Source organism: Lates calcarifer, linkage group LG9 (genome assembly GCF_001640805.2).
Source record: "Lates calcarifer isolate ASB-BC8 linkage group LG9, TLL_Latcal_v3, whole genome shotgun sequence".
NCBI lineage: Eukaryota > Metazoa > Chordata > Actinopteri > Centropomidae > Lates > Lates calcarifer.
Window position 1 is genome coordinate 80,651 of NC_066841.1, and position 27,835 is coordinate 108,485.

The 27,835-nt window shown below is 41.9% G+C and overlaps 1 protein-coding gene across 1 annotated transcript in view; it reads right to left on the bottom strand.

The window, feature by feature from the left end:
• The window catches only part of gfra2b (GDNF family receptor alpha 2b), a 72,592-nt gene that overhangs the window by 39,349 nt on the left and 5,408 nt on the right, over positions 1-27,835 (bottom strand). Inside the window, exons 2-3 of the mRNA XM_018694976.2 lie at positions 26,769-27,068; positions 347-424 (exon numbers count right to left, since the gene is read on the bottom strand). Of these exons, the coding sequence (XP_018550492.1) occupies positions 347-424; positions 26,769-27,068 (378 nt within the window). The remainder of the gene's footprint in view (positions 1-346; positions 425-26,768; positions 27,069-27,835) is intronic.

Genomic DNA, 27,835 nt, shown 5'->3' on the forward strand with positions numbered 1-27,835 from the left:
ATACGAATTTTGGGAGGAAAATAGGTTTCATGAAAGGATCGCTTCACACAGCCTCTCCCACTCTCACACACACACACACACACACACACAGAGTTGTAATTACAAAGACATGCATTCATTCACGCATTCACAGATGGAGTGAGCGGGCCGAGCGGTGGGGAGAGCTGTTCAGTTCATCTTAATCAGCAGGGGGAACCACACAGATTTGTATTCTTCCTGGTAATCCCCCCCAGCACATCCCAGAGACTCACTCACTGCTGCTGTAACCTTGATAAGTGTGTGTCAGTCTTCTGTAAAACACACACACACAAACACACACACACACACACACACTCTGCAGCATTACCTGAGATGATGGACGCATGTCGGTATTCCTCTGAGAAATGGATCGGCTCGTACGGAGACGTCTCGTAAAATTCTTCCCCTGAAATACAACAGAAAACAGAAAAGTGTTCAGTCTGTTCAAACACACACACACACACACAAACAGAAGCTTTGCCAGGTACACACCTGACCATCTGGCTCTACCTGGAAACTACCTTCAAAGTCAAATTGTCTGTGCTGCCGTGTAAAAAGCTTACAGCAGCATGAATCCATTTTTATCTCACTTCCAAAAACATGTTGGGGGGGGGGGGTCTTATATTCATTATTCTATATCCACAGAATTATTCACATTTTCAGAACAACAACTGCAAACTAAAGCCTGTAGCTTGGACATTCCAGCCATCCATTGAGGAGGAAGAGATGTGATACTTCTTAAGGTGGAAGGGACAGGGGGGACGTGGGGTTAGTTACTGTGGTTTGGCCGCTCACCAACACGATCGACAGCTGGTTCTGCATCAACGGCTTCAAGATTAAGTTTCAGCCACCTGTCGGAACCTCGCATCAAAAAACGTCTCTCCTCCTTGAAGTCGTACCTCTGTCCAACCTGAACACTCAGACATCGTACGCATATTTTTAGGTTCAGAGTGATTCACACTTCCTGGAGGTATCATTCTCTCTGATGTCTGTTGTGAATAAACCTCCATAAATCCACTTGGAAAACAGAGGAAAAAGACTGCAAATTATAAGTTGCCTGAGAATCCTCATGTTTTTAACTTTTCTTCAGCATCACATTAGTCCAGTGGTCTGAACGTCAGTGGGTTCACAAACAGCAGCTGCTAACAGCTAATTCAGCAACGTTTGTGTCCTGAAAATCTCAGCACACTGCGACACTTTATGTCACGGTGAAAACTGAATGTGACATGTTTTTCAATTAATTTTGGCACAGTATACGCATATAAAGAAAAGACACAAAACACTGTGTTCTGTATTTTCACTTTATTTCAGTGTTGGATTTGTTTTTTCCTCTTCGATTGTGTTTCTAAAACTCAGATATTGGTCCTGCTAACGACTCAGTGATTTGGACGAGAGAAACAAAGCCTGAAGCACAGATACGTCGTCCTCTGCATGTGGGCGAACAATAAATTCCACAATAAAAAATAAAATATAAATCAGCGATGAGAAACAGAGAACCATCCCTCCTCCTCTCAGCAGAAAATATAAAACACATCAACACCAGATTCTCTTCTCTACTGATTTTGAGCCATTAGGGGACCGGAAAAATCATCTGATGTGATGTTTTGTGACAACTGCAGCTTGTTGTACAACACCCCCCCCAAAAAAAACAAACAAAAAAAAAAAAAACAGTGTCACCATCCAACAGTTTGATCATCTCTGGGCTGTGATTTCAAAAGATTTCCAGTGTGATCATTCAGAGTAATTTGTGTGTTAAACACCATCCACACTGAGCTGAGGCCGAGGTTCTGATCTGTTCTCGTGTTTTCTGAGCTTCACCCGCTAAAGGTTTCTGTTTGACTGCCAGGAAACGTAGTGTACTCTCCTCTGTAACGCATCAAGGACGACAAACAAAAGCCTGTGAGCTGCGACTGTAAATCACTGAGAGAAAAAGAACTAACGGCTCTGAGTCAAACAGTCACAAACATTAAATGAGCTCAATTTGGCTGAATCTGAAGACATCACACATCACTTGATATGAGCTGTATTATATTGTGTTTGTGTCGTTGAGCTGTTTTATTTTGCAGCGGCCACTGTTTGCTTTGGTGTTTTGTGATTATCATGTTGTTATGAGGTGATAACAACTTTACTTTAGTCTGTAAAGCAACAGCAAAATAAGTTCAGAGAAAATTCTTGTCAACATGAGCTGAAATCAGCATTATTACAGTGAAGTTTACATTAATTAAACAGCAAGGGAATTCAGTGCTTTACATAAAGAGAAATTAAGACGAGAATAAACATGAGGCGAGTAAGATTAAAGAGGATAATAAAAATTACAGAGAGAGATTTGAATAAATGGTTTTATTGATTAACTGTAACTTAATAAAAGGTTGTGGTTGATAGAAAGAGCTTTTAACCTTAGTTTAAAATCAGTGATAATTGGAACAGACCTGTACTTTTCTGCAGTGATCACCTGCAGCTGAAACACTTGATTAACTGATTAGTAGAAAACCGGAAAATATTTTGCCTAATCATTTCAGTCAAAGTATTGTCCAGCTTATCAAACAAAAGGCCTTCCTGCTGTTCTCTGTTTTATATTTGGACTGTTGGTCAATCAAGACTCTGAAGACGGCACCTTAGGTTACATCGAAGAAATGATTCATCAAACTAGAATTACTGCCTCACAGTTTTATGCCTACGTCAAGTTGCAGTTTAAAGCCATGTCTGTCCAGACTCTTATGTAGTGAAAACTCTGAGGGACTTTAATAAGAACAATTTTAAGCCTTTTTCAATGGACCAAAAAAAAAGAAGTGCTTAGTGCACTTTGAGTGAACTAAATGTGGTAAATACTGAGGACTCTCTCTGTGCCTGCAGGACCAATATGGTCATAACATATGCTAATTGAATATTGCAGTACATTAAACACGAGGTCCTCATGGGTTTAAAATGGTGACCAAGACCTGAAATGGACCCAAACCTGATGTCAGGTCTCTCTTTAAAAGAATGTAACAGTAGATAGATAAGATAACAAACATCTAACCACCCTAACCAATGTAACATCTGTAAAGAATAACTGTCACCATAACAGCAAACATTTTATACATTGGTCGAATTATGTGATAATATATCTGAAGATCAAACAATCCCAGCACTTATTGAGCCATTTGTGGAGAGATCGCAGTGGGAGGGTGTTTTTCCTTCATTGACTCTCATCCAACATCTTGTTTTTGTGGCTGACATGAAGGAGAAACCTGCTTCACAGAGGCGTGTGATCTAGAGGGGCAGTAAAGTCTTCACTGCTGACTGACAGAACATCAGCTTTAATGTACAGCAGACGTGATGAGGAAGGCTGCCGAGCTGAATGAGCTCGGAGGACGCGAGCTCCAGTGGCTGGTCGACGAGAATCGCTGATCTGATGCTGACAATGTACGGCCGAACAACATGTGTGAAGGCAGCCCGTGAACAGCCAGCACACGTCCTGATACATCAGCAGCAGCAGCAGATAAACTCAAAGCCAAGTGTCGTTCAAGGACGAATCTTTTAGGCGAACGTACTCAATCACTTCCTGAAACGACGCGTCCATTTCTCAGCTCGGTTCAGCTCTCAGTCAGTTGTGACTAAACGTGCAGGGACCCTCTCACATGGAGGCCACAGTGAGCGTGAGCCCTGAGTGATAGTTAGTGCAAGTTCCAGAGTGATGCTGAACTGTAGATCAGTTAAAAAGACAAAGTCTTTAAAAACCAGCGTTCATCTCTCTATCCAGAGTCTGGTGTGTTTGTTCCAGAAGCCGGGGATCATGGGTAATACATACCATTCAGTGAGTGGGACTCTGTCTGAAACTGCCCTCTCATTCACTAACCCCCACTCACTATATAAGGAATTCTAACTATATGGAGAGCTCATCGGTAAAGTGTGTTTCGGACACTCAGCTTGTTTTGTCTGAGCTGTTAATGTCAGATCGACGCTGCTGCCTTCTGTTAAATCAGATTACAGGTTGATGATAAATTTATTGCTCTGCATTATAACTTTTATTGCTGTATTTTAGCTTTTTATTTTCTAAATTCTTAACTCCCTAATAACTATATTTTACTGTATATGAATGCTTTGCTTCTCACTACTGGGGGAGTTCAGGTGTCTTTCGTGGGAGGAAACCCACCCACAACTGCCTGGTAAATTCCAACAGAAAAACCTAAACAAAGCAGAATGTATAGGGCTCCATGACACGTTCCCCTCCTTCAGTTAAACACAGTTCAGCTTCGTCAGTGTAAAGTTCTTCGGAGCCGGAGTTCATCAGATATTGCTCTCATCATGTCGTCTGTTTGCTGTTGTGCTGCAGCGTGAAGACAAACAGCACGTAGAAGTGGCTAAATGTCACTTCAGGACAATACTGCGACAGAAGGAGACAGCAGGGAGCTTATCATCAACTTCACTCTCTTTCTACTGCAGCTACATTAACAGTAAACAAGCACCGAGTCAACCAGAGGCTGCTTCACTCTGCTCTCACCCAGGAAATCTAAATCAAAAACAAGACTGGGAGTGAACCACAAACTAACTCCTTTACATGGAGGTGAGCAGAAACATGAAGCTTGTTGAACATGTTTTAATCTTGAATGTTAATGTCTGCATGCATTAGCAGTATTTCTATATTTACACCTGAAATGAAAACTGCATGCTCCCTCCCACACTAAAGACATCACAGTACAATACATGCTTCATCTGCTGTGCAGTAAGGGGGTGTTGTTGTAATCATGTGTGTGCCTTTGTTTTAAATTAAAATGTGTTTGTCAGTCGGCTCAAAACCAGCAGCTGCTTTCACCCCTGTTCTTCCTCTAATGGTTTTATATTGATGTTACATTCCTTTACATTTGTTTATTTCATGGTATGTTATGCAAACTGTTTATAATATATTTCTGTGTGTGTGTGTGTGTGTGTGTGTGTGTGTGGGTACATGTGTATTTGTATGTGTTTGTGCTGTTGCTTAAATTCGACATCGTCAGACACATTAATGACAGATGTAAAGAGCCTGATAAGTCTGAGTTTTATCCAGAGGCCGACACTTCCCTACAGCAGTGTGTGTGTGTGTGTGTGTGTGTGTGTGTGTGTGTGTGTGTGTGTGAGAGAGAGAGAGAGAATAACCACAACAGTCTGTTGCCTTTGACATATGACGTGATGTTTACATCTGCCTGCAGCTGGAGAGATATGAGTTATTGGCTGTTCACCTCCGACACATCACAGGCTGAACCTCAGTATGAAACCAGCTGTGATTACTGCAAAGTGAGTTACTAACTCATTTTGTTTACACTGTGTGTGTGTGTGTGTGTCTTTACGGAATGGAATGGAAATGCACCATATCCCATGATCCTCTGGGGGAAGGACCCCAGACCATAACACAGATCCAGTTCAAACTCAACCATCAAACATCTTCATTTTTAACACTCACCCACCACCCACTCACAGGGAGCAGGAATTCAGACCACATTTTTTTCTCTTCTTTTTGGTTATGTCTGTGTTGATATCAGGCTGTGGTTTTTAGCCAATACCTGTTAGTCATGTGACCAAAATTCCATATTCAGTTTCATGTGATGACACCAAAACAAGCTCCATTCACTGGATGAAGAGCAACTTTTCACACTGTCTGCTGAGGTGCTGCTACTGCCAGTCCTATCTTTCTACAGTTCTACAGTCTTTCTTTGATAATGGTCATCAATAATAGAATGTCTGATTTAATGTTATTATAGATTCAATTTACCCTAGTTCAGAGAGACAGAGAGAGAGAGAGAGCGAGTGAGAGAGCACCAAAAAACCACTGCCCTTCACCTTTACTGACAGTGAAATGTCTCAGTTTCATGTTACTGGTCTGATGTCAATATGATCATCAACAGATCTTTTCCTTGTCTATTTCTGCTGGGAACTACATGTGTGAGACACTTGCTCTAACCTTTTAACATGGGCGCTGAAATGAAAACCAGTGTGTCCCGGGCTTGACTGTGTTTACTGCAGACTGATTTGGTTTTTGATTCTGGAAGTTTATTCTGAAACACTTTAAGTCCCTATGTTTAGGAGCTGCACACAGCTATAAGGACATTTCTCTGTTTTTTAAGATTCAGCATTTGTTCTAACCAATCCTACAGTTGTATTTTACTATGCTGTCATTCATTATCTGCTTACAAAAGCTAACTAGGGCGACTAAAGTGAAGTATTTCTGTTTATTCTGACTCAAAAATGAACTACTTTTCTAATTTTATTCACCTCAAGCTGTGACCCAGTGCTGCAGTCTGAACACGACTTTGGAAGTCACTCCAGAAATACTAAATGTGGCGTTGACGCATGAGCTTAGCATTGCCTCAACAGCAGTTGATCAAAGAGCCTGTTTTCTTTTTACCTTTAACAGGAAATGGACTGAGGATTATGGTAGATTGCTCCCAACAGCCAACATTTCCCTTTATCCTTCAGGTAAACACTCAGCAGAGAGTAGCTTATTCACACTGCATTCAGAGGCAGCATGACATTTTCTCTGGCATCTCTGGGAACACTCTGTGCTGTGCCAGGATCTGCAAACTAACAACTTCTGTTCATTCGGTGTTTTGTCTTTAATCTTTGCACCACACATTATCATGCCAGAAAACTCGACTGCTGATTTACTCCAGTCCTATTTCAACACTGCCCTAAATTTCTCTGCAATCATTTGCCACCCATGAAGCATTTGTCTGGCATTTATTTAGCAGTGATGCTCCCTCCCACTGCTCCACTGGCACAGCTCCTGCCTATAGTTACAGAGTTGAGATCATCATATCCCGGGGAGTTTCAACTAATTTACTCTTACAGAGCAAAATAATACTTCATGAGAGATAAACCAGGCTGCTACAGACAACAGGAGCAACAAATGAACACAAAAACAGTGGAAATGTAAAAGCTCTCGGGTGTTGCACCTGCCACGTTCAAACTGAAAATGATCTTTCTTCATGTTTTGCCGTGAAGACATCAGCTATCGATCCTGTGTGTTTATGTGGAAAAAAGAAAAATGTTGACCTCTCTAGAGGAAGGATTTCTTATCAAGGTTTTAAAGTAGAAGCCTCTCTAAATAAATGCTGGATATGAGAGCAGACTGTCTATTTTTGGCAGTCGGGGTAATGTCCATAGATTGGTGCTGAGGGTAGATGAAAGGAATACTAAAAACAGGACGAGGTATTGGCAAAAGTACTGCTCTGTGTCTGCAATTACTGGCAGTGGCTGCATTTGGAGGAGCTGTTTTTTGCATCCTTAACACGAGGAGACAGAGCAGAGTGTCCTAAGAACTGGATGACTCTGCACCTCTCATTTAACGTCCCGACATCCATATATCTGTCAGGTTCGTGCTCCAACCAGAGGAAACAGATGTAAAAACAAACTAAACCAGACCTCTTAGATTCACTGAACAAATCTGAGATGTGAATGACTGACAGCCTCACAAGAGGCCATCAGAAAGTTCAGAGACTGGTCCTGTTGCGAACAAACAGAGCACCGCATGGTAATGCAGATGCAGCAGGTGTGAACTATGACTTTTGTGAGTCTCTAAGACCAAAGAAGGTGCGTCTGGTCAAAGGCACGACCAACAGCATGCTAACTGTTTTTCTATGTCGTTCTACTGCCTTGTTATGAGGCTCCAACACAGTCACTGCTGCCCGGCCGCTCTACATGTATCTGAATCAAACAAATCTGAGATTTAATTCAGTAACTCAGTGGTCTGGAACCAGAATAAGATAGCACCTGTCTTTTGGCAAAGCAATGAACAAAACAGCTTCTAGTGGGAGTCAATGCTAACCTTAGCGAGCTAGCCTTACCATCCTCTGTGTCATTTAATGGCAGGATGAGTCCTGAATGTTGAATGCTGTGACAGAGTAGATGTCTTAGGTCACTAATAATTGATGACTAACACAGTGTCAACTTGACAGCATGTCTCTTCACAACACTGGGAACAAATAACCTACAGAGTTACAGAATTATTATTCAGCCTTTTCTGCTAAATCACATTATTTCCTCAGGTCCCAGTAACATCCGATCTGTTGTCACTGAAAACACAGATTTGCAGCATCTAGGACACTGTTTCAGGAGAAAGATGCTGCTGTTGAGTTTTCAGACTTATTTTTTTTATAGGGTGGATGCAAACAGTCAATAAATGAATGATTTTATAAAGATTACATTTAGCAGGATTAAACTGACTTTGAGTCGAGCAGATTCTCTGCAGGAGGATCAGTTTGGAGCATGTACTCATTTAAATTTTCTGCTCAGCCATACGTTTAATGAGAACACACTCACTGTTTCACCTGAAGGTTAATTATCAGAGACATGTTCTTGAATTATGAGCCACCTTGAAACCATGAGAGTGTGGCAGGAGAAGAGTGTGTGTGTGTGTAAATAAAGAGGCAGTGAGAGAGAGGTAGTGTGTTAGTGTTCAGGTAATCCAGCCTGAGGTGAGGCAGCAGTGATGATAAACAGGGCAGATGTTTATGTATGAAGCTGTAACAGTGATTTCACCTGCAGGCACGGACACACGCTCTGCTCTGCTTCCTGACGCTCTACACACACCTGGCACTGCGCCGCTCGGCTCCCAGAAAGAAAATGTGAAGAATGTTGTGAATAACACTTGTATATTTTCTGCTCGGGGCATTTTTTATTGCAGTTATTGACTTCTGTAAGAGAATTTACACAACAATGTTTCAGCCAGATGGAGCCAGTAAGTGTGAAGAATGATGGTATCGTCCCATTTCACCTCTCAGGGCTTCACAACATCTAAATCATTGTGTCTGACAGAGGTGGAGGAGCAGTATTCAGATCCTTTACAGGAGTAAAAATACTGCATTCAACAGAGTGCTAACAGTGTGTATGTATAATCAGGAGGATGTACTTCAAGTATCAAAAGTAAAACGGATTAATCTGTTTTTCTTGAAAATAGTCGATTATCAAAACAGTTCCAAATTAATTTTCTGTCAATTGACTAATTCAGCTCTAATTGTAAACACTTAGTTAAGTAGTAGTACTTAGAGCGGTTTAACCTTTGACAAAGCATCATCATTTTTTTGTGTAAAAAATATAATAAAGTTTTCACATTTCAAACCTTAAAGTACAATATTTCCTTCTGAAATGTGGAGGAGTAGAAACACAAAGGTGCATTAAATGAAAATAGTCCAGAATAAGTTGTTCAAATATGTACTTAAATAGTTGAGTGAATGCACTTAGTAATGGATAGGATTCATACAGAGACAGAGCTTTTGAATAAAGAGGAAGATCCTTTAGTTTAGCCAGAATCATCTCTATATATCTCCACCAGACTCCATTGACAAAAACAGGGATTTTAACCTGGAGCTGCTGGAATACCACTGCCTCCATCTGTTAGTGTGTCTGTGTTACTGTGTGACTGGAAGAAGTAATCAGATACTTTACTGAAAAGTACCAGAGAATAACACAAGCAGACTAACAGACGGAGCCCTGAAGATAAAAGTCAGACATGCGACAGCCGCCATCTTGACCTCCACAACCTTAATGTCACTTCTCTGCACAAAAACCAAAACACTTCATGCACTGACACTGATGGTGCTGGAGATAAATAGTGATGTGTAGATCTGTCCAATATTTAAGTTTCAGTTGCCAAAACCAAACAACATGTGGGCCACAGGGAGACAAACCCAGTGTCAGTCCTCCTGAGCTCCAACCTGCTGCAGTCACACTGGACTGGAGGAAAAAACATCTGTCAGTGGCAGCGATTTAATTTCCCCCAGAACATATTTGGCAAAACAAATCAGCACAGTATAAATGTGTTCTGTAGGAGACGGGGTCGTCAGCAGATGTTTCCAATCACTTTAAGTGTAATGAAACACTCAAGTGTGTTTTGAATTATGTTGATTGCATTACATGATTCTGAGGGAAAGCTGCTTTAAGATACACACCCATTTAATTGCGAGAGTGTTAGAACACCCAACACGTATTTCGTGAAGAGTAAGAGAGCGATGAAAGGAAGTGACGACGACTGTGAGCAGCTGTTTAGAGGAAGCTGTGAGGGTCTGACTGATTCACGTCGTCCCTGTTTTTCTTTTCTTCATGTGCTATGTCTGCAGCTCTGTTTGTCTTGGCCAGGATTTCTGTTTTTATCTTACTGAGACTTTTCCTGGTGAAATAAAGGTTAAGTAAAACTAAAATAAAGATGCCGTGCTGCACTGCGTCTTCTGCAGGAGTCAAAGCTGCATACATGCATTTTGCCTGCTTGCCTGTGGAAAAGTGTGTGCATGTGTCAAGGTGTGTGTAATAAGCTGAATTTGAGAAATCACAGAGTGCTTAGTTGCACTCCTCCCCGGCGCTCCTCTCAGCTTTCACTGCCCCCCTTTAATTATTACTGACAGAGGAGAGGAGAGTGTCCACCCTCTGAAACAGCTGCCATCTTTACCACTCATCATCTTCTATTTTCTATCCTGTCATAACTGTTGTCATCTACCAACTGCTGCAACATCAGTTTACCACCATCTTCAATTATCTTCTCTCACTGTGGGGTTTTTCAGTCCTCTCCATTATTCCTGGTAAAAACACGTCTACGTTATACAACCTCCAATTACTAATTACTTCACAAACTAATGACGATCTAGATCCTCACTGACCCTTCACTAATCCCTGTCCGTTCTTTCTTCACTCGAGGTGACCTGTCAATCATTACATTTAAACAAATGCAGTTTGTTATGATAATGATGTTGGAACTACCATCAAAATTCTGAGTACTTCGTCTGTTGCCATGGTAACCGACATCCAAATCAGTGTTTGAATGCAAAAATACCAAGAACTCCCCATGAAATAACAAACAGTAATCCAACATTATTCATCATGAATCAGGATTAATTATTATCAGGACATAATCGCAATGATACACGTTACCAGCGCTGACACTGACACATGACCACATGACCTCATGACCTCATGACCTCATGACCATGTGAGTACAATCCCACAAAAGTTGAGGAAAGGAACCTGACAAATCACCTGAGAGCAGTCAGTAACAGCTGAATCTGCAACTGATGAAATGTCCTGTTTCCTGCTCCAGCTTCTCTGAGTCTCTCCTGTTTCCAGATGCTGCAGTGCTGAGTCCGTGTTGTCTGAACACAAACTGTCATTCTACTGCTTTCACTGTGACGAGGAAGAGGAGAGGCAGCAGCTAAGTTACAATCTTAAAATGAATGAAGAAACAGAGCTTATATCAGGAGTACCAGTGGGTGCTAACGTTAGCTAGGTTAGCCAGTTAACGTTAGCACCCACGGGTGTCAAACTTCATTCATTTAAAACTGTAACTTATCAACTGCAGCCATTTGCTCTTCTCTGTGTCGTCACAGTGAAAGCAGTGGAAGAGAGAACATGTGAACAGCAACAAATATCAATCAAATCAATCACTTTCTTACTAGATAAATGGCCAAGCTCTGCTAACCGCATGTCATCTGACTCCGTCATAACTACAGCCAGTAGAGGGCGTTACATGAACATGAGCATGTTGATCTGCCGACTGACGCTGTTCCACATGACCACTAGATGTCACTAAACATATAAAACGTGACACGATAATAAGCTGCACAGACGACTCTGGAGTCGCTCATGTACTGAGGTCTCAGGTAAGAGTCATAATCCTCAGCAGCTCACTGTACAGTCCATCAGGCTCATCTGACAGCGATGAGCGATGTGGCCTCCACCTGCAGCTCACAGGTGAGAGTGATTCAGCTCTGTTCAAGATGCTCCAGTGACAGTCACAGCTCCTCTCAGTGACCCGACGCATCGACCATCAGCTCCGCTCACCGGCTCCACTGTCCACCTCTGATTGCTTCCAGCTGCTGTTTGTTAACACACATCTGGCGTGCCAACAACGATGGCTGTACGGAGGATGAACATCCAACAACATGCTAATAGAAAGACAATTATCCAGAGACTGTTGGCAGCTTCCAGGGAGGTCAGTAATGTTGTTGGAGGGAGACAGTCACTCAGATATTGACGTAAAAACATGCTCACCAGCTCAGGCTGAGCCATACATGCTGGAACATGTTTTCAGTGGGGGGTACGGTACTCCCCACGCCTTCAGCCAAACAGCCCAGCATGGAACCCATACAGCACTGTAAATCACATCCTCACACCACCCTGTGACGTTATGTCTAACAAACAATATGACAACATGAAAACTGAGACCGTCCTCCCAAGAGACGCAACTGTGTTAGTCATTTCAGCAAATCAACGACAACATATATTTATGTTTAAGTGACAGAGGCCTGAAGTGACTGTGATGATGTTAAAGTCCACAGAGGGAGGATGTCGGGTGGATGGATGGGTCAACACCACGCAGAGAGAGACCATCGTTTATTTCCTGACCAAGACGTTTCTGTGCTGAAACCCAACCAAACCACAACCATAGCAATGTCAGATCAGCAGACGTGGTCAGATCAGAAAACACAGCAAATATGAACGGCATATGTTGTCTTCTTGTACCTAAATCATCAGGAAGAATATTGCTGACCTCTGAAAACATCTCCGATGCTGCCATTGATTTCAATTTATCAGTGAGTGGCCTCTGACTGACATGAAGCCACATCAGAGCTCAGTCTGAATAGAGATGGAGCCACTACATCGATCCGATCCACATATATATAAAAACCAACAAGCACTAAACTATATTATATATGTTTAGAGAGACAGAGAGAAAAGAAAGTTTCAATCAGTATTTAAATCCACTGCCACATCAGTCTCAGTGATGTTAGTGTCAGCAGGAGAAATATTTAAACCTTTGAGGGTTGAGACGGTTTGGAGCAGGACAGGCCCAGTACAACAAATAAAAATCATCTAACAACAATAAAAACAACCCCCCACCGCTTTGTGCTGAGCTGCTGAAAGTGCAGAATTTATACCGTGCGGTGGTTCAGGCACACAATGACCAGTCAGTGTTTAAGTAATTGCCAAATCCTTTAAGCTAATAGATCGGGGCACTTAGTATTGACCGAAGCTATTTAGCATGCATGCTAATATGTCAGGCTTTAAGTATTCTGTCCAGGAACTGGCCCATGTGAGCACCTAATCACAGAGGTGCTTAGAGTTCAACCTGCTAAATTACACATTTAACACTGACATTGCTATTTAGCATGAAGTCAAATAAATGGCTAATTTACCAGTCTGACTAATGACTGATGTGTTTAGCATGCAGGCTAATGAGGAAGGTATTTAGCATGCGGGCTAATGAGTGAGCTGGAGGCTGATTAGTATTGCTCCACAGAGAGACACCACTGTTCGCTGTTTACTCATCTCATTCTCAGCTGCCTGACAGATGCACACACAGAAACAGTCACTGGGAGTCTGGCGAGCCTGAGCAGAGCACGCATATGAATGTGGACAGCATGTGTTTCTAAATGTATGAGTGGGAATATGAGCGTTTGTAGAAGACGGTTCCAGATAAGTGACTGAATATAATCACTGTGTAAAGGAGATTTTTCTCTTTCTGAAATTCTCACTTGTTTCGTTTCTCTCTGGAGAAAATGCCGGTTTACTGCAGAGCAGGGTTTTCAGTCTGATGAAGTCTGACACTGTTGGACTCACCTCAGACAAATCTGAGACAAAACCCATGTGTCCATGTTGCCATGGGATTTGGTGAGTTGGGCCCCATTTTTTAGCCAAACCTTCCCTTCCCTTCCCTTCCTCTTCTTCTTCTTCTTTTTTCACATTTTGCCATAACAACTATGCTGAATTAATTCTTAGCAGCTCCGGTTTGCAGCGTAGCCATGAATGTCCTGACAACTGTCACTGGATGACTGTGACACTGAAGAAAACCTAAAAACATGAGGATTCTGAATGAAGTTCTGCAGTGATAAGAGCATCTTTGTTTTGATTATTTCTGAGCAGGTTTATAGATGTTTATTCGTCCATAATTGATCCTTGGAAAGTGTAAATTATACTGAATCTAAAAATATGTTTCGGGACTTTGTCATGAGTTCAGGTTTAACTGAATCGTGACTCTAAGGAGAACGACTTGTGATGCTGATTGCGTTTCATCACAAACCAACAAGTCAACAAATTAAATGACAGAACACGTCCTCTGCCAGCACCTCCCAAAACCACTCATATTACCAACTCCTGATTTGGCGTCTCTATCAGCAGAACCACGTCATTTCTCAGAGCTTTAAAAATGATTCATGTGAGTGTATGAAATAACTAATCTGACAGCAGACAAGCAGAATATGGCACCAGCACAAATCATATACAACTTCTACTCACTGATAAGTCAGAGGTTTAACACTGCCTGCAGTTTAATATTGGTGGTGGTGGTGGGGGGTGTCAGTAGCTGGTGTTAAATAAAGACAGAATGCTATAAATAAATGTAAAAATAAGTAGAGGGTGAAGGGTAAATTAAGTTTATGAAGAGGTTTATCCAGATGAGAAACACCTTTATGTAACAAGGTCTCAAGGGAAAAAACCACTGGCACGTATACTATGGCACATATTTTATGTAAACACACACACACACACACACACACACACACACACACACACACACACACAGAGTAATTACAGTGATTAGGCCTGAAATTATTCTCACTTTCTTCTTTGGCAATGCTCAGCTGAGTATGTGTGTACTCATTAAGGATAAAGAAAACAAATCTTTTCCACCCTCCCTCCCTCACCCCACTATTACACACAAACACACACACACACACACAAACACACTTGACAGGAATAATGACTGGTTTAGCCTCTGTGGCTGCACAAGGATCAAATATGTTCTCTCATAAATCATTTCATCTTGGAAAGCAGCACAGAGCCACGTAACATCAGATCAAACAGCACGGCCTGAATACTCAATTAACAGCAACAATGGCTGCACGTTAAGAACAGACAGGAAAAAACTGAGGAGAGAAGATGAGGAGAGACAGAGGGAGGAGAGAGAAATTAGAAGAAAGCAAATGAGAGAATGAGAGGATAAAAGAGGAGGAAAGGGCAGGAGAGAAGTCTGAACTATATGAGGGAAATATCAACAGTAATCATGATCTTTCTGACCAATATCACAACCGAACATCTGTTAAATACCTCCCAAAATAGTAACTGTCCATTCATAACTTAGCAACATGAACTAGACACAGCAGGTGTGTTTGTATTTGTCCACCTGTTGAAGTGGTGAGGCTGTAATCAGAGAGCTGAAGTGAAACTGATCCTAGAAGAAACTCTTGTTCAAAATTCACTTGTGTAAAAATGTAAATAAAATAAATCCAACAGAACGTCATGTCTTTCACTCCATACTTTTAGATAAATGTAATATTAAAAACTGAGGAAGGTATGCTGCAGGAACACAGTCGAGCTTGTTAACTGAGACAGTATTACATTAGAAAAACTCATAGGTTAGTCCTCTTCCAAAAATTCAAAGTACTCTTTGAAAATATGAACAATAAGAAGAAATCTAACGTCGGTGTTTCTCCAGGAATGTTTTTTCTGCTGAAAGCTACGTAGCCAATTTCACTACTCTTAGCTGAGTATTTTTAATCACTTTGGGATGATGACTTCAACTGTTTATCCTCTCTTATAGATAACATTTTCAGCCATTTACCCATTCACTTGAGCTAACTAGTTAGCTACCTTGCTAACTACCTTTCATGCACTCCCTGGTTTATTTGTGTGTGTGTGTGTGTGTGTGTTCTATCCAAATATGTGGATTTATTTTTTTATCAAATCATAATTTCTTCTTCTTTTTTAAAATCAGCTGAGCTACTCCACAATCTCTCCGTGTACCCCTTCTGGGGATATAAGCCTCCCCCTCCAGTTAGACCTCCAGCACTCACATCCCTGATAGTCAACTTTAAATCTACACAGAACAGCTCTGTGATGCTGAATATCATTAGTTTTTGGAGGCAGAGGTGCAAAAGGATGAACACAGTCTATTCTTATCTTCTGCTTGGAATTAAATTCAGAAAATTTTAAAACTACATCCCTTTATCTCCCATGATAAGATTTAAAACTGTATGTCGCCAATGTTTTATTCAACACTCAGGGTCAATGCTCACTGTTTCAACACATCACTCCCACCATGTTTTCAGCTGTCTCTGTATTTTCTCCTTTATTTGGTCATCCCCACATGTTCTGATTATTTAAACCTTCTCTTCCTAAAAATATGACTAATTTCCAACAGTAAATCAGTATTAACAGAAACACTGTGAAGGCCAGGTCATGTTTTCTCCAAATATAGAATAGAATAGTACTTTATTGATCCTTGACAGGAAATTGCTTTGTTACAGCAGCGGCACACCAACTATCACCAAAGATAAATTAAAATAAAATTAAAAAGGACAAGGGAAATCAAGAAGAAAGAAAAACAAGAGCCATACAAAATATACAGAAAAAAAATATAAAAACATAAGGAAATGTTTAGTGAATTTATCTGTAGCTGAGTAAGTAAGAAAATCAAGCTGAAAAATACAGGGATAATCCTGAACACGTATTCACATGAAGATGTTAACTGTTTCAGTTGGTGTCTGTTGATGAAAATATCACTGAACTCTACATACAGTATTACAGACTCTGATTATGAAGTCAATCACATTAACATAATTGGAGTTTGCTGTTTACTTGAGCTCTGCCTTTCCTAAATTATTGTCTTAATGACTTTATAATTGCATTTCGATGTAAACTTGGATGATCATAGTTGTAAAACTCTCAACGTGAGCAAAAATGAGCGGTGTGCTGGTAAAACAGCGTTTTCTGAGTTGTTATAGACGGGGTTAAAGATTTCCCAAAGGACACATTTAGCAGCTGAGCTCCATTAAACAACCGACAGACGTCTAAATACATCAAATACAACAGATCAGAGAAACTGTGACGTCTGAGGAAGTCGCAGTTGTGGTGCAGATTCACTTGTTGCATGTATGATCACTGATTGTTTAAGGGTTATAAAGGAGGATTTCAGCCCAGGTTGACTCATTTCCTCCAACAATCATCAAATTTCTTACATTTCATCCTGAGTTGATAGGATTCATACAAATACATTCAAACGTTTTAGGAAAGAATGATGTTCAAATACCAACAGCAGCTTATCAGTATTTAGGTTCTGGCCAATCAGGAGCAGGTACCAATTTAGTATCAGTGCTCAGTACACATTTCTAGGTGCTACTCGTAAATAAAAAGCCCTGTTCTCTTCTCTCTTTGCATGTTGCCCCATAGCACATATATAAATACAAACTAATCTTCAACTCTATGCAGATGATACTCTGCTTTACATCTACATTAAACCTGATGACTGTCATCAGCTGGAGAGGCTGGAAAAATCAGAAATCAAACAACTGATGTTATCAAACTTCCTGCTGAAAAAACCCTGACCCTAACCCGGCAACTCACCCCCAAACCAGAGGGAGCAATCCACTCTTTTCCTACAGAGAATTATGGCCTCAGATTTGGAGGTGCTGACCCTCATCCCAGCCACTTCACACTCGGCCGGAAACCCAGTGCTTGCTGAAGGTCTTAGTCTGATGAAGCCAGCAGAACTGCATCCATTTGCATATCTGGATATTGATTAAGACTAGAAAGCTTGACAACATTACCTGTTCTTATTTCATTACACTGGCTTCCTGTATACACTGGATCTAACTGAAGATTCTTCTTTTACCATATAACATATTACACAGACTTGCATCATCCTACCTATCACTCTCATCACCTGCTAGGTCTCTACAATCACAAATGCTGGTCTCCTCACTATTCTTCAAAGTAGAGACACATCAGAAGGTGGCAGAGCTTTCTCTCTCTCCAGGGCCTTCTTCTCTGGGATCATCTCCCTATCAAAATTTGTGAAACAAACTCTGCTGACTCAAAGCAAAACACATTTATTTGCATCAGCCCTCAGCCTCATTAGGCCTCCCTGCACTGTGGTTGAGCTTTTCTTTTCTCATCTGTATAAAGGTGTGAATATACAGGAGTTTTCTGTGCATATTTAATGTATTTTACCTCACTTTTGATTTATTTTGGAAGGTTCTGGGTTTTACTATTTTGCTAACACACTTGTTTTGTTTTATGCACAGCCCTCTGAGATATATTTTGTGATATCAGGCTATAATACATGTTAACTTTTATGTTTAGAAATGCACTCAGTTCTTCACAGCTGCTTCCTCTGAGCCTCCACAGTGGCCTGACCAGGTTGAGTCACCTCACCTGACAGGCCTCTGCTCGCTGTGTGGTGGACGCTGCAGTTTTTAGTATCCACGGCAGCAGCAGGAACAGCAGGCGATAGAGCCTTTTCGCTGGCTGGGTTGTCAGTGTGCTTTGGTCCCACCAGGAGCTCAGAGCAGAGGTGAAGAAATCAGCTAGCCGTGCAGAGAGCTACCCATGACTAATGCTGCTGCCTGCAACCTGCCCTCTCGTATATGACTCCCTCCGGGGACAGCTTAGACCAATCCCTGTGCAGATTACTCCAAAGCATCCACTCTCCATCCTCCCTCTGGTCACAGCCAGACTTGTCATTCTGATAAACCAATAATTATACTCTTTGTGCTGTCTTAGAGCCTCACAAAGGGTTTGTTTTTCTCAGAACAAAAGTGAGCAGTCTGATCATCTGTCATGCTTTGATGTGGCAAACAGTTTCAATTTTACTGTTTTTGTCCCAATTCTGTATCTCAGAGGGATTAAAAATCAATGAAAAGTGTTTGTTTTTATATCAAAGCTTTTCATGAGTGAATCAAATCGATTTAAGGGGAAATGAATTATCTTCTGCTCTCTCTTCTCTCAGCCATCTTTCACCTGTATCCCTCCCTCTGCTCTCCAAGAGTTAACTGAAGTTGTGAGAAGGCCCTGATCTGCCTCCTGATCTGCTGTGTGTTGATAAGGAGGGCAGTCGTGGAGAAAACTGCTGAATCACACTTTAAAGAGCAATTTGTTTAAAAGCCATTTGTGAAGATGTTTTCCAAGTAGTTACCTGTTGGTACTTTTACACTGTTTTCATTCTGTCTGGAGAGAATTCATCTTGTGATAAAGATGGTAATTGACTTTCTTGCTGTTACCACATCTCTCAACCTACCTCGTCTTCTCTCTCTTGTCATTCCCTACATATATTTTCTATAGAAGTGACTGTTGTTGTTGATGCAGAAGAAGCTTTAGAATGGCGACTCAGGAAAGAAGCTGTTTTATCTAGGGGCCACGGGGCAAAAACAAACCCCTTTATATTGGACGGTGTCGGTTATTTCTGCAGACACCCAGAAATCAACTAGAACACTAGCTCATTTTCATTTTTAAGTCAAGAGAGTAAAGCAGCTGATCGTGATCACATGTTGCCATAGTCATTTCAGCGAAGGGTGTTTGATTTGAAACGACACTACCCTAATAAGGCTTCAGGGAATAATGAGGCTTTCAGACAGAATACTTCAAGTCTTAAAACTAGATTTTGAGCTCCTCCTTCAGGACCGAGCCACAAGATGGAGGATGGGCGACCTGCTACAGGTGATTCTGTACTTCAGTGCTCATGTAGACTCAAACTGACCATCCCTGACCAGCAGAAACAGAATGAATCTGTCACTCAGTCTATAAGATCTGCCTGCTTGTAGCTTGTTAAATCAGATGTGTGATCCTGCGTCAGCTGCAGAATACCGACATAAATATAAATATATCATTAAATATTAAAGATTTATGGGGTGTGACCTCTTCTCTGTCTTTCTATTGTCCCTGCATGTCACTGCTTCAGGCAGACACACACACACACACACACACACTTAATAGGGTAATGATTGCCATTCTTGAGTGTGGTTTAATGGAGCGGCAAACAACAAACATCACACCATACGCCGAGCAAACAGCACACATCAGTGGCAGAGTGATGGATCTTTGTGGGACAATCAAAAATCAAATCTCCATATATCTGCTCAGACGTGTTCAACAGGCTGTAATCGAAGAGTCAGACAGTGATTCATTGACCGTTTTACCGTTTCTGCCTCTGAACAGACTGTTGGACTTTACAGTCAAAAGTTTTCCACAGTTTAAACCTCTGACATGACAACAAATAATCTTCAAATGGGCTGTTTAAACGAGGAGACACTGGTTTAACCTCGGTCTGAGACACTGTCCTGTGTCCTTTAATGAATAGAAAGTTTGTCAGAAAACAGATAAATGGAGGTTTGATCCTGCCTCCCCGCTCTGTGCCCTTCCTTCCATCTATCTGATTTCATCTTTCTGATCTCTCCCTGCTCTCTTCCATTTCCTCCTTTTTCTGTTCCTCATCCTCAAATTGCTTCTCCCCTCCGTCATCTGCTGTCATCATACTTTGATCTAATTCCCTGGATATCACTCTTTTATCTGCACTGATCCTCTGCTCCCCTCGGCTCCTCCGTCCCTCTGCCATTCACACCAGCACCAGTGTTTAATCAGCCTCTTGTTTCTTTTAAATAGCCCGCAGACGCTTTCTTTTAAAGAGAACCACTGCAGAGAACTGAGGTGATTAATCTGTTGTCAAAAAAATTAGCAACACATTATTTTAACCACCCACCCATTTAGCATTTATAAGCAACATATTAGCAATTGATAAATGTTTAGAAGGTAGTTAACTGCAGAAATAAGGACATTGTAAAGTTTGAATTCATGCATTTCCAATGAAGCTGTAACTAGTTTCATTTAGTTTAGACACATCTATTTCACAGAGCATGATCCTCAGATGCAAAAACAAAAGACGCAAAAAAGTTACAACCTTAGAAATACGTCTGTGTTCTTTCAAATAACACAAAATGCCAATTATAAATCATAGTTCTGCTCCTTTTGGCTCAGCTGTGTTTGAACTGTCTATAAACACACTCCACCTTTTATCTCCACCCAGAGAGGACAAACTCCACCACCGATCTGTGGCCAGTTAACGATGAAGAAGTCATGTCAGGGCATAAATGTGAACCTGAACCTGACTGGAGTCCAAACTCCAACCAGAGAAGATGGTGGAGCGATGACACCTGTTCAGAGTCAAACACCTGAACCAGCAGAGAGGAGCTGACGTCACTGAACGCTACGCAACATCTGCACAGATGTTAATAATCAGCTCAGTCTTTAGACAGGATCAAACACTGCGTCTGTGTGTTGCTTGGCAACTATTCCGCTAAACAAGCTAAGCTAACAGCTAAGCTGTGTGTCGTGCCTACAATCACTGTAACCTGCAGCATCTCTGGGCTTATTGGTTTAATAAAGAGGAAGCTACAGTTCATCTCCTCTCACAGACCGCCTCCATTTGTCCATATAAACAAAGTGAGTCTCTGTTATTATTTCACTAAACAAAGTATTGTGTTAGCACCTAGTAATTTTCAGTCATTCAGACGACACGTTAAATAAATCTGTTTTTCTTCCAGACTGACAAACAGAGATGAAACATCAGATCTCAGCTTGGTGCGTGAACATCTTTTTACAGAAATGATATCCAGCACCAGTTCAATGTTCTCTGATGTTAAACGTACAAAGTTTTGTCCATACGTGGTCAGCTCACTGCTCTTTAACCTGAATGTAGATACATGTAAGTTGTTCTAGACTCTCTCATGCTCCTGCATCGATCTCCAGCATGGTGTTAAAGTGAACACAGGGAAATGATCCACAGATCGACCCCTCAGCTCCTCAGCTTTTCAGTTATCCTGTACAGTTCCATGTGTGGATGTGGTGTTGCATTCACTGCCTCCTGGACTGTTTAGTTGTTGTTCCTGGGACATGCTCTGTTCTGTGTGGATTTTGCTGCTACTCCACGTTGAAATGATGAATAACATACCATCAATGAGCTGTGCAGAATATTGCTTTTCTGCTCTCTTTGGTCCCAGTTCTGTTCACCTGCAGGCTGCTGAATAATGTTGGAAATCACTGCAAACGTACAACAGAAATTAGGATGGATGATGAGCTTTGTAGCATCAGGGCATGAAGCTGGATAAGAGCAGATTTATATTTAAAAACAGGCGTTTTATCAGGCTGGAGTATAAAGTAGGGCAGCAGAGAAGAGAGCCGAGCATCTCACGCCTCCTAATTGAGATGTCATAGATTCAGCCTGTTTACCTAAATGAAAGTCTGCTGCCGACGACGTTCTGCAGGAGGGTGGAAAATCTTTTTGGCACGCAGGAAGTGATGAATCCAGAATTTGGAGCAAAATGAAAACTGACTCTTAAACAGCGACGAGGTAGTTCTCTGTCAGACACAGCGACGCCGGCTGAACCTCTGAACACCTTCATCTGGGGGTCGGGTTCACATCATCTAACTCCCAGGTTACATTGTTTATTCAGTAAATATGCTAATATGAAATAATATCAATAAACAGCTGACATCTGTAACAAACATCCTACAGCCACAGATTATGGACACAGACATTTAAAAGCCCTCACCTCACCCAGACTGAAAGAGGGTCGGTTATTTTGTGTCTCAGAATGTGAGATTAGACGATTCTCTTTATCTAAGATAACCCAGTTTAGCTGCTTAGCTCATGACAGCTACTTATTTATGGCTTTGACTGTTGATGTCAATTTTTCACGACGCCGCACAGAGGCTGAGGTCTGACTGACATGTTAGCAAACATTATACTAGCTTAGATGTAAACCTAGCATCCCGGCTTGCTAGAAGCAGACCCAGGATGCTAAGCCGACTGTTACCTGTGCAGTGAAGCACAGTATGACCTTCTTGTCCTTGAAGCAGAGTGGACGCTGTGTGAACACGTTTCAGTGACCCTCATGGATATTTTGTTTTAGAAATTTGCCAACTTTTCCACCGCAGCTGAGTGCAAAGAGATTCTCTTTGTCAGTCTTCATTCTGTTACAGCAAGAACATGAAAACAGGTGGGTTGAAATTTAATGAGTTTGTGTCTCACACCGCTCTGTTCCTTTCAACATGAGGATTTGCTCTGCTCCGAGCGGCGGCCCTCATGGAAAGAATAAGAAAAAGAAACAAAGAAGAAAAGGTTGCAGGAACGACTTTAGTTCTGCGTCGCCAGACTCCGCTCTCTCCACCCACAATCAATTTCCTGTCCCTCAGCTCATTAGTCATCTCCACCCTCCCCTTCAACACCTTCTCCGCTGCTCTCTGAGGATCTGCTGGGAAATCACAGACTCAGTGGAACCTCTGCTGGTAATCATCACTCTCTGAATTAACCAGAAGTCATTGAAGGAGATGTGACATTATATAAAATGTACCAATAAAGCAACAGAAGTCAGTCTGCTTTTGTTTAAAGTCTTCGGGCAGTGACAGTGAACTCAGCTTTTATAACCAACCCTCAGGTGAATTCTCAGGTGTCTGTTTCACTGACTGATGAGTCACTGTCCTCCAGCCTCAGTCTGGCTGGAGCTCAGGTACAACGTGCTGCTCACACGTACTGCAGTATGTACTTTGGTTGTTAATTTGAGAAATCACTTCATTAAGGCATCAGTGAATTCCTGTCCTGACAGAGCAGAAGGAGAACGGAGGAAGCTATCGTAGCTTATTAGCTCTGTGTCAGCGTCCAGTTTTACTGAAGCTCCTCTTTCAGATATTTTTATATTTAGATTTATTTGTTTGGTTAGTGGACGACCTGCTCTACCTCCTGAGCCACAGCTGCACGTTTTTAACAAACTGTGTGAACTTGTTAGTGAACTCAGCAGTGAGCTAGCTTGTTAGCTCAGAGAGTGTTGTTACCTGTTCACTGGCTACTTAATGAACGAAACAGTGAAGTATCTTGAAATAGAAATGTTAGCGGGGTGTAAACTCGGGTTGGGGCGAATGGATGGATATATCAGCTGTCAGTGATCGGCTGAGTCTGTTGCAACTGTTGTCATTTTATTTTCCTAATTCATTCATTTCAAAGTGTGTGCTAATAGGAACTGGCACATTCTTGTTGCACAAACTCGTCTTTTACAAAACAGGTCAGTGATTAATGACAGTTTCGAGAATTCAACCTAACCCCTGATCAAGTAATAGCAGATGTTGTCCCCAGAGTGCAGAGTCCTGATTGGCCTTTGTAATCAGAAGCTAAGACTGTCTGTGGGGTTACACAGCACTCTGACGTCCACTCTGCTGGACAGAAGCAGTAGCTCTGCTTTAACCCCAAAACCTGCTTCAGAACCAGTTTTACACTGAACTTTTTTATTCACTCGTGTGTCGACCGTGATTAATCCAAACCTCTCTGCTTCCACAGTCAGTGTTTAGCACAGACAGCATTTCTATAAAAAACAAATAAATCAGACTGTTTCAAATCTCAGTGTCATTTCAGTGAACTCCAGAATAATGAGCGTGAAAAAGACTTGATTAACCATCACTGTTCAGTCTGTGTGGACACATTTCAGGTCGTTATTTGTGACACTTTTTAACCATCTCTGTGTTTCATAACTTTGTCTTAATACCTCAGCTAGCTGCTTTCTAATACTGACCAGAACTTTTTGGAATTTTAATACCTTTTCTAAACTCTGTTATTCTCATCTGCTCCACTTCAACAGATCCTTAACCTTGGACAAAGAAAAAAAACAACCTGTGAATTATTTCAGTCTCACCTGCTCTCTCTGTCTGGATTCTGTTATAAGTTTTAAGCTGAAAAGCCAACAAATCCTCTTCTGCCTTGTTAAATATTCATGCATGAATGAGACACAGAAGAAAAGCTGCAGAGGGAAAACTCTTTTCCTCATTGTCACATGAAAGAAAATAAAGCTGGAAAACTGTGAGATGTGCTGTATATAAAATCGTCTGTAGAGTAATTAAACATGCAGCAGACAGAGAAATAAAGTTCATTTGAAGTGTCTTTGTAATCAAACTGATGCTCTGGACCTTTGGAACATTTGTGTTTATTCATGGAGTCGAGTCGTTTATTCTGCTCGTACTGTCCGACAGAAACACAGCTTCAGATGTGATCGGTCTAAATCATCATCCTGTTTGAGGTTTTAGGAGAAAATGAATCTGTCCAATTAGACTGAGACACAGAGACAACCGTGTCTGCTTTTAGAGTCGGATGGTTTCATTTCATATTCACTGTTTTCACTCAATATTCTCAAGGTTTCCATCAAATATTCTCATGAATTATTTCCTGAAAAACAGGCCGTAATATACAGACACATTTGTACAGAAGGCTGCAAATTAGATTTGTCACCTCCACTGTAAAAACACTGCAGGCAGACACACAGTCACAGATCAGTCAGACGTCTTTTTACACACACACACACACTAATAAAAAAACAATACAACACTAAGCATCTCTCTCTGTATTTCCACTATTAGACTCATGAAGACTCGTGATGGACAGGATCATTCTTCTTCCTTGTCAAAAACTGCTGCCTACGTTACCCACAATGCACCTCAACCACCAACAGCTGGTCAGAGACTGGGCTGTGTTGGTCAACTATCATCTCTAAGGTGAGGAATGAACGCTGCAGCTCCATCTCAACTTTTAACATGAATGTTATTTTAAAGTGATTAATTAAATGATCAACATCTTCAGCTGCATCCTCCTCCAGCCTCCTCTGTCTGTCTGTCTGTCTGTCTGTCTGACACACAGACACTTAAACACACCGCAACCCGAGACACATAAACACACCACAGCTCTGAGACACTTAAACGCACCACACTGCATGTCCTTGAAGTCTACTCTGCTGCAGATCACGCTGAGTGTTACAGACAACTGAGACAATGTGTTCAATGTGTACACTGCAACTTTGTTTGGCTTATATGTATGTCCTGTGTGTGGCCGCCAAGTGTGTGTGTGTGTGTCCGTGCCTGTGTGAGTGTGAGTGTGCGATGCAGGGGCTTTGCGAGCATTGCTGGCACTACAGAGACATCCTTAGTGGAATGGAGAACAAAGAGAGAGGCTCTTAATGAGCTCTGCCACTGCTGAGACCCAAACTAGGCCAGCCAACAGCCTGTGTGCATTTGTGCATGTGTGTGTGTGTGTGAGTGTCAGTGTTTGCATGTGTGTGCGCCTTATCGTCAGTGCTGACACACACAGAACACAGTACGGGACCAGCAGTGGGACCTGAACCAACCAAAGGCGTTAGCCAGGTGTCTGGGGTGACTGGAAACAGCAGCAGCTCTGCAGCAGGAGAACGTTTCATGAAAAGTGCTTGTTTGTTCTTTTAAACGTCCCACAGCACATTATGACAACAGCAGCACAAACAGCTGTTAAAGACGTCCTCCACTCATTTAGCGTTCTGTTGTTGGACTCAGTTTTTAAAAAAGAAGGATCAGAATCGAAGCAACAGAACCAGAGATATTTTTTTACTCTACACCTGCTGCCTACATTACCCACAATGCACCAGGACCTGAACAGTTGGGTGGTACATAGAGGTGTGTTATGCTAGTAGCTAGTAGCTGGAGCCTGTAGCCTGCAGCAGAGACAAGGTGGAGGTTCTGCTAAGTTCACGTCTTTCTAACTCTGCACCTCCAGATTTTTATACTTTTCAGACGTAGTCCTCAGACCTGACTGATGCTGAGTCAGGTGACATCACCTGAGGACATTTATCAGACTTCACACAGCTCCTCTGGAGACACTGAACGTCTCATACCACTGTTGTCAGACACTGAGGTGGAAAATTGGTGGAGTTTCCCCTTAAAATAAAAGCAAAAGCAACAGTCACGTACTTATTTTCTTCACATCTTTGTCCTTCTTCGCACTTCAGGCGAAATTCAAACCGGCACCCACACAACAATCAATGCAGAGCCGTCTTTGACCCCGGCATATGTGAAGTTCTCACAAAAACACCAAGAAAGTTGTTGTGTTTCATCTGCCAGCTCACAACACGAGGAGAAATCAACAGGCAGCAGGAGGCTTAATTAACTCTCGACACGGCTCAGTGTTGGAGGCTTACCCTCAGTCAGGCCCATGTGGATGCTCCAGTAGTTCTGCAGGCACTGCAGCTCCTTCTTCATGCCTCTCTTGCAGCGGCAGTCATACAGTGGAGAGTCCTGCAGCACCTCCAGCGCTCCCTGGCACTCCTTGGAGGCCAGCATGGCACTGCGCTCCTTGTCCCCACCAGACAGGCACTGGCGCATGATCCGGTAACGTGAGCTGCACTGGCTGTTTTGGTTGCACAGTTCAGAGGCTCGGACGCAGTCCAGAGGTTCCCTCCACCCGGGGGGGCCCAGCTCTGAATCACACACACACACATCTGGGAGGGGGGTGGGGGGTAGGAGAGAGAATATATGCACAGGAATGAGGGATTAGAGCACTAATAAGGCTCATTCAGTGTCATCTGTCACGTCTGTGTGAGAGAATACACAAAGCATCAACACTAAATCTGTTTATCGAACATGTCCACTGTTATATTTCCTATTTTATCTCTGACTTCTAAAGTGTAGTTGTGGAGTAAATGTGTTGTAGTGTTGAACCTATAAAATCAGGTGTTTTATGTTTTCAAAAGGAGTTTTATTTCATGAACTGTATGTGATGCACATTTTTCGGCTAAATGTCACGTCAAATAACTTGTTGTTAGTTTTATTTATCAAATTTGCTGTTTCACTACAAACCCACAGCACACAGTGAAGCCTGGGAGTCTGACTTTCCAGTAAATTTACATTCATATAAGCCAAGAGAGGAGCAGAGGAAGTCAGTCTGGCATTTTACAAACCGAATCTGTCGTAGGAAATTGCGCCTCAGCCATCATGAAACAGTGTCATTACAGTTTGTGTGGGGCTCCTTCACACCACACAAACTGCTGAACCCCGGAGCTTCCCTGTGTGACTTCCCTCTGTTTTGGCTTCTGTAAACTCTCACTGTCTGTCTCTTCAGGAGAAACCGTCGGTGCCAGGCTGCTTTTAGCTCACAGCCAAAACCAATTTAATGGACACATATCAGAGCTCTGCTTCAAGACGATGACAATGAGGCTGCAGCATCACACTGCCATCCCAAAATAAGGTGTGAGAGCCATAGTCAGTC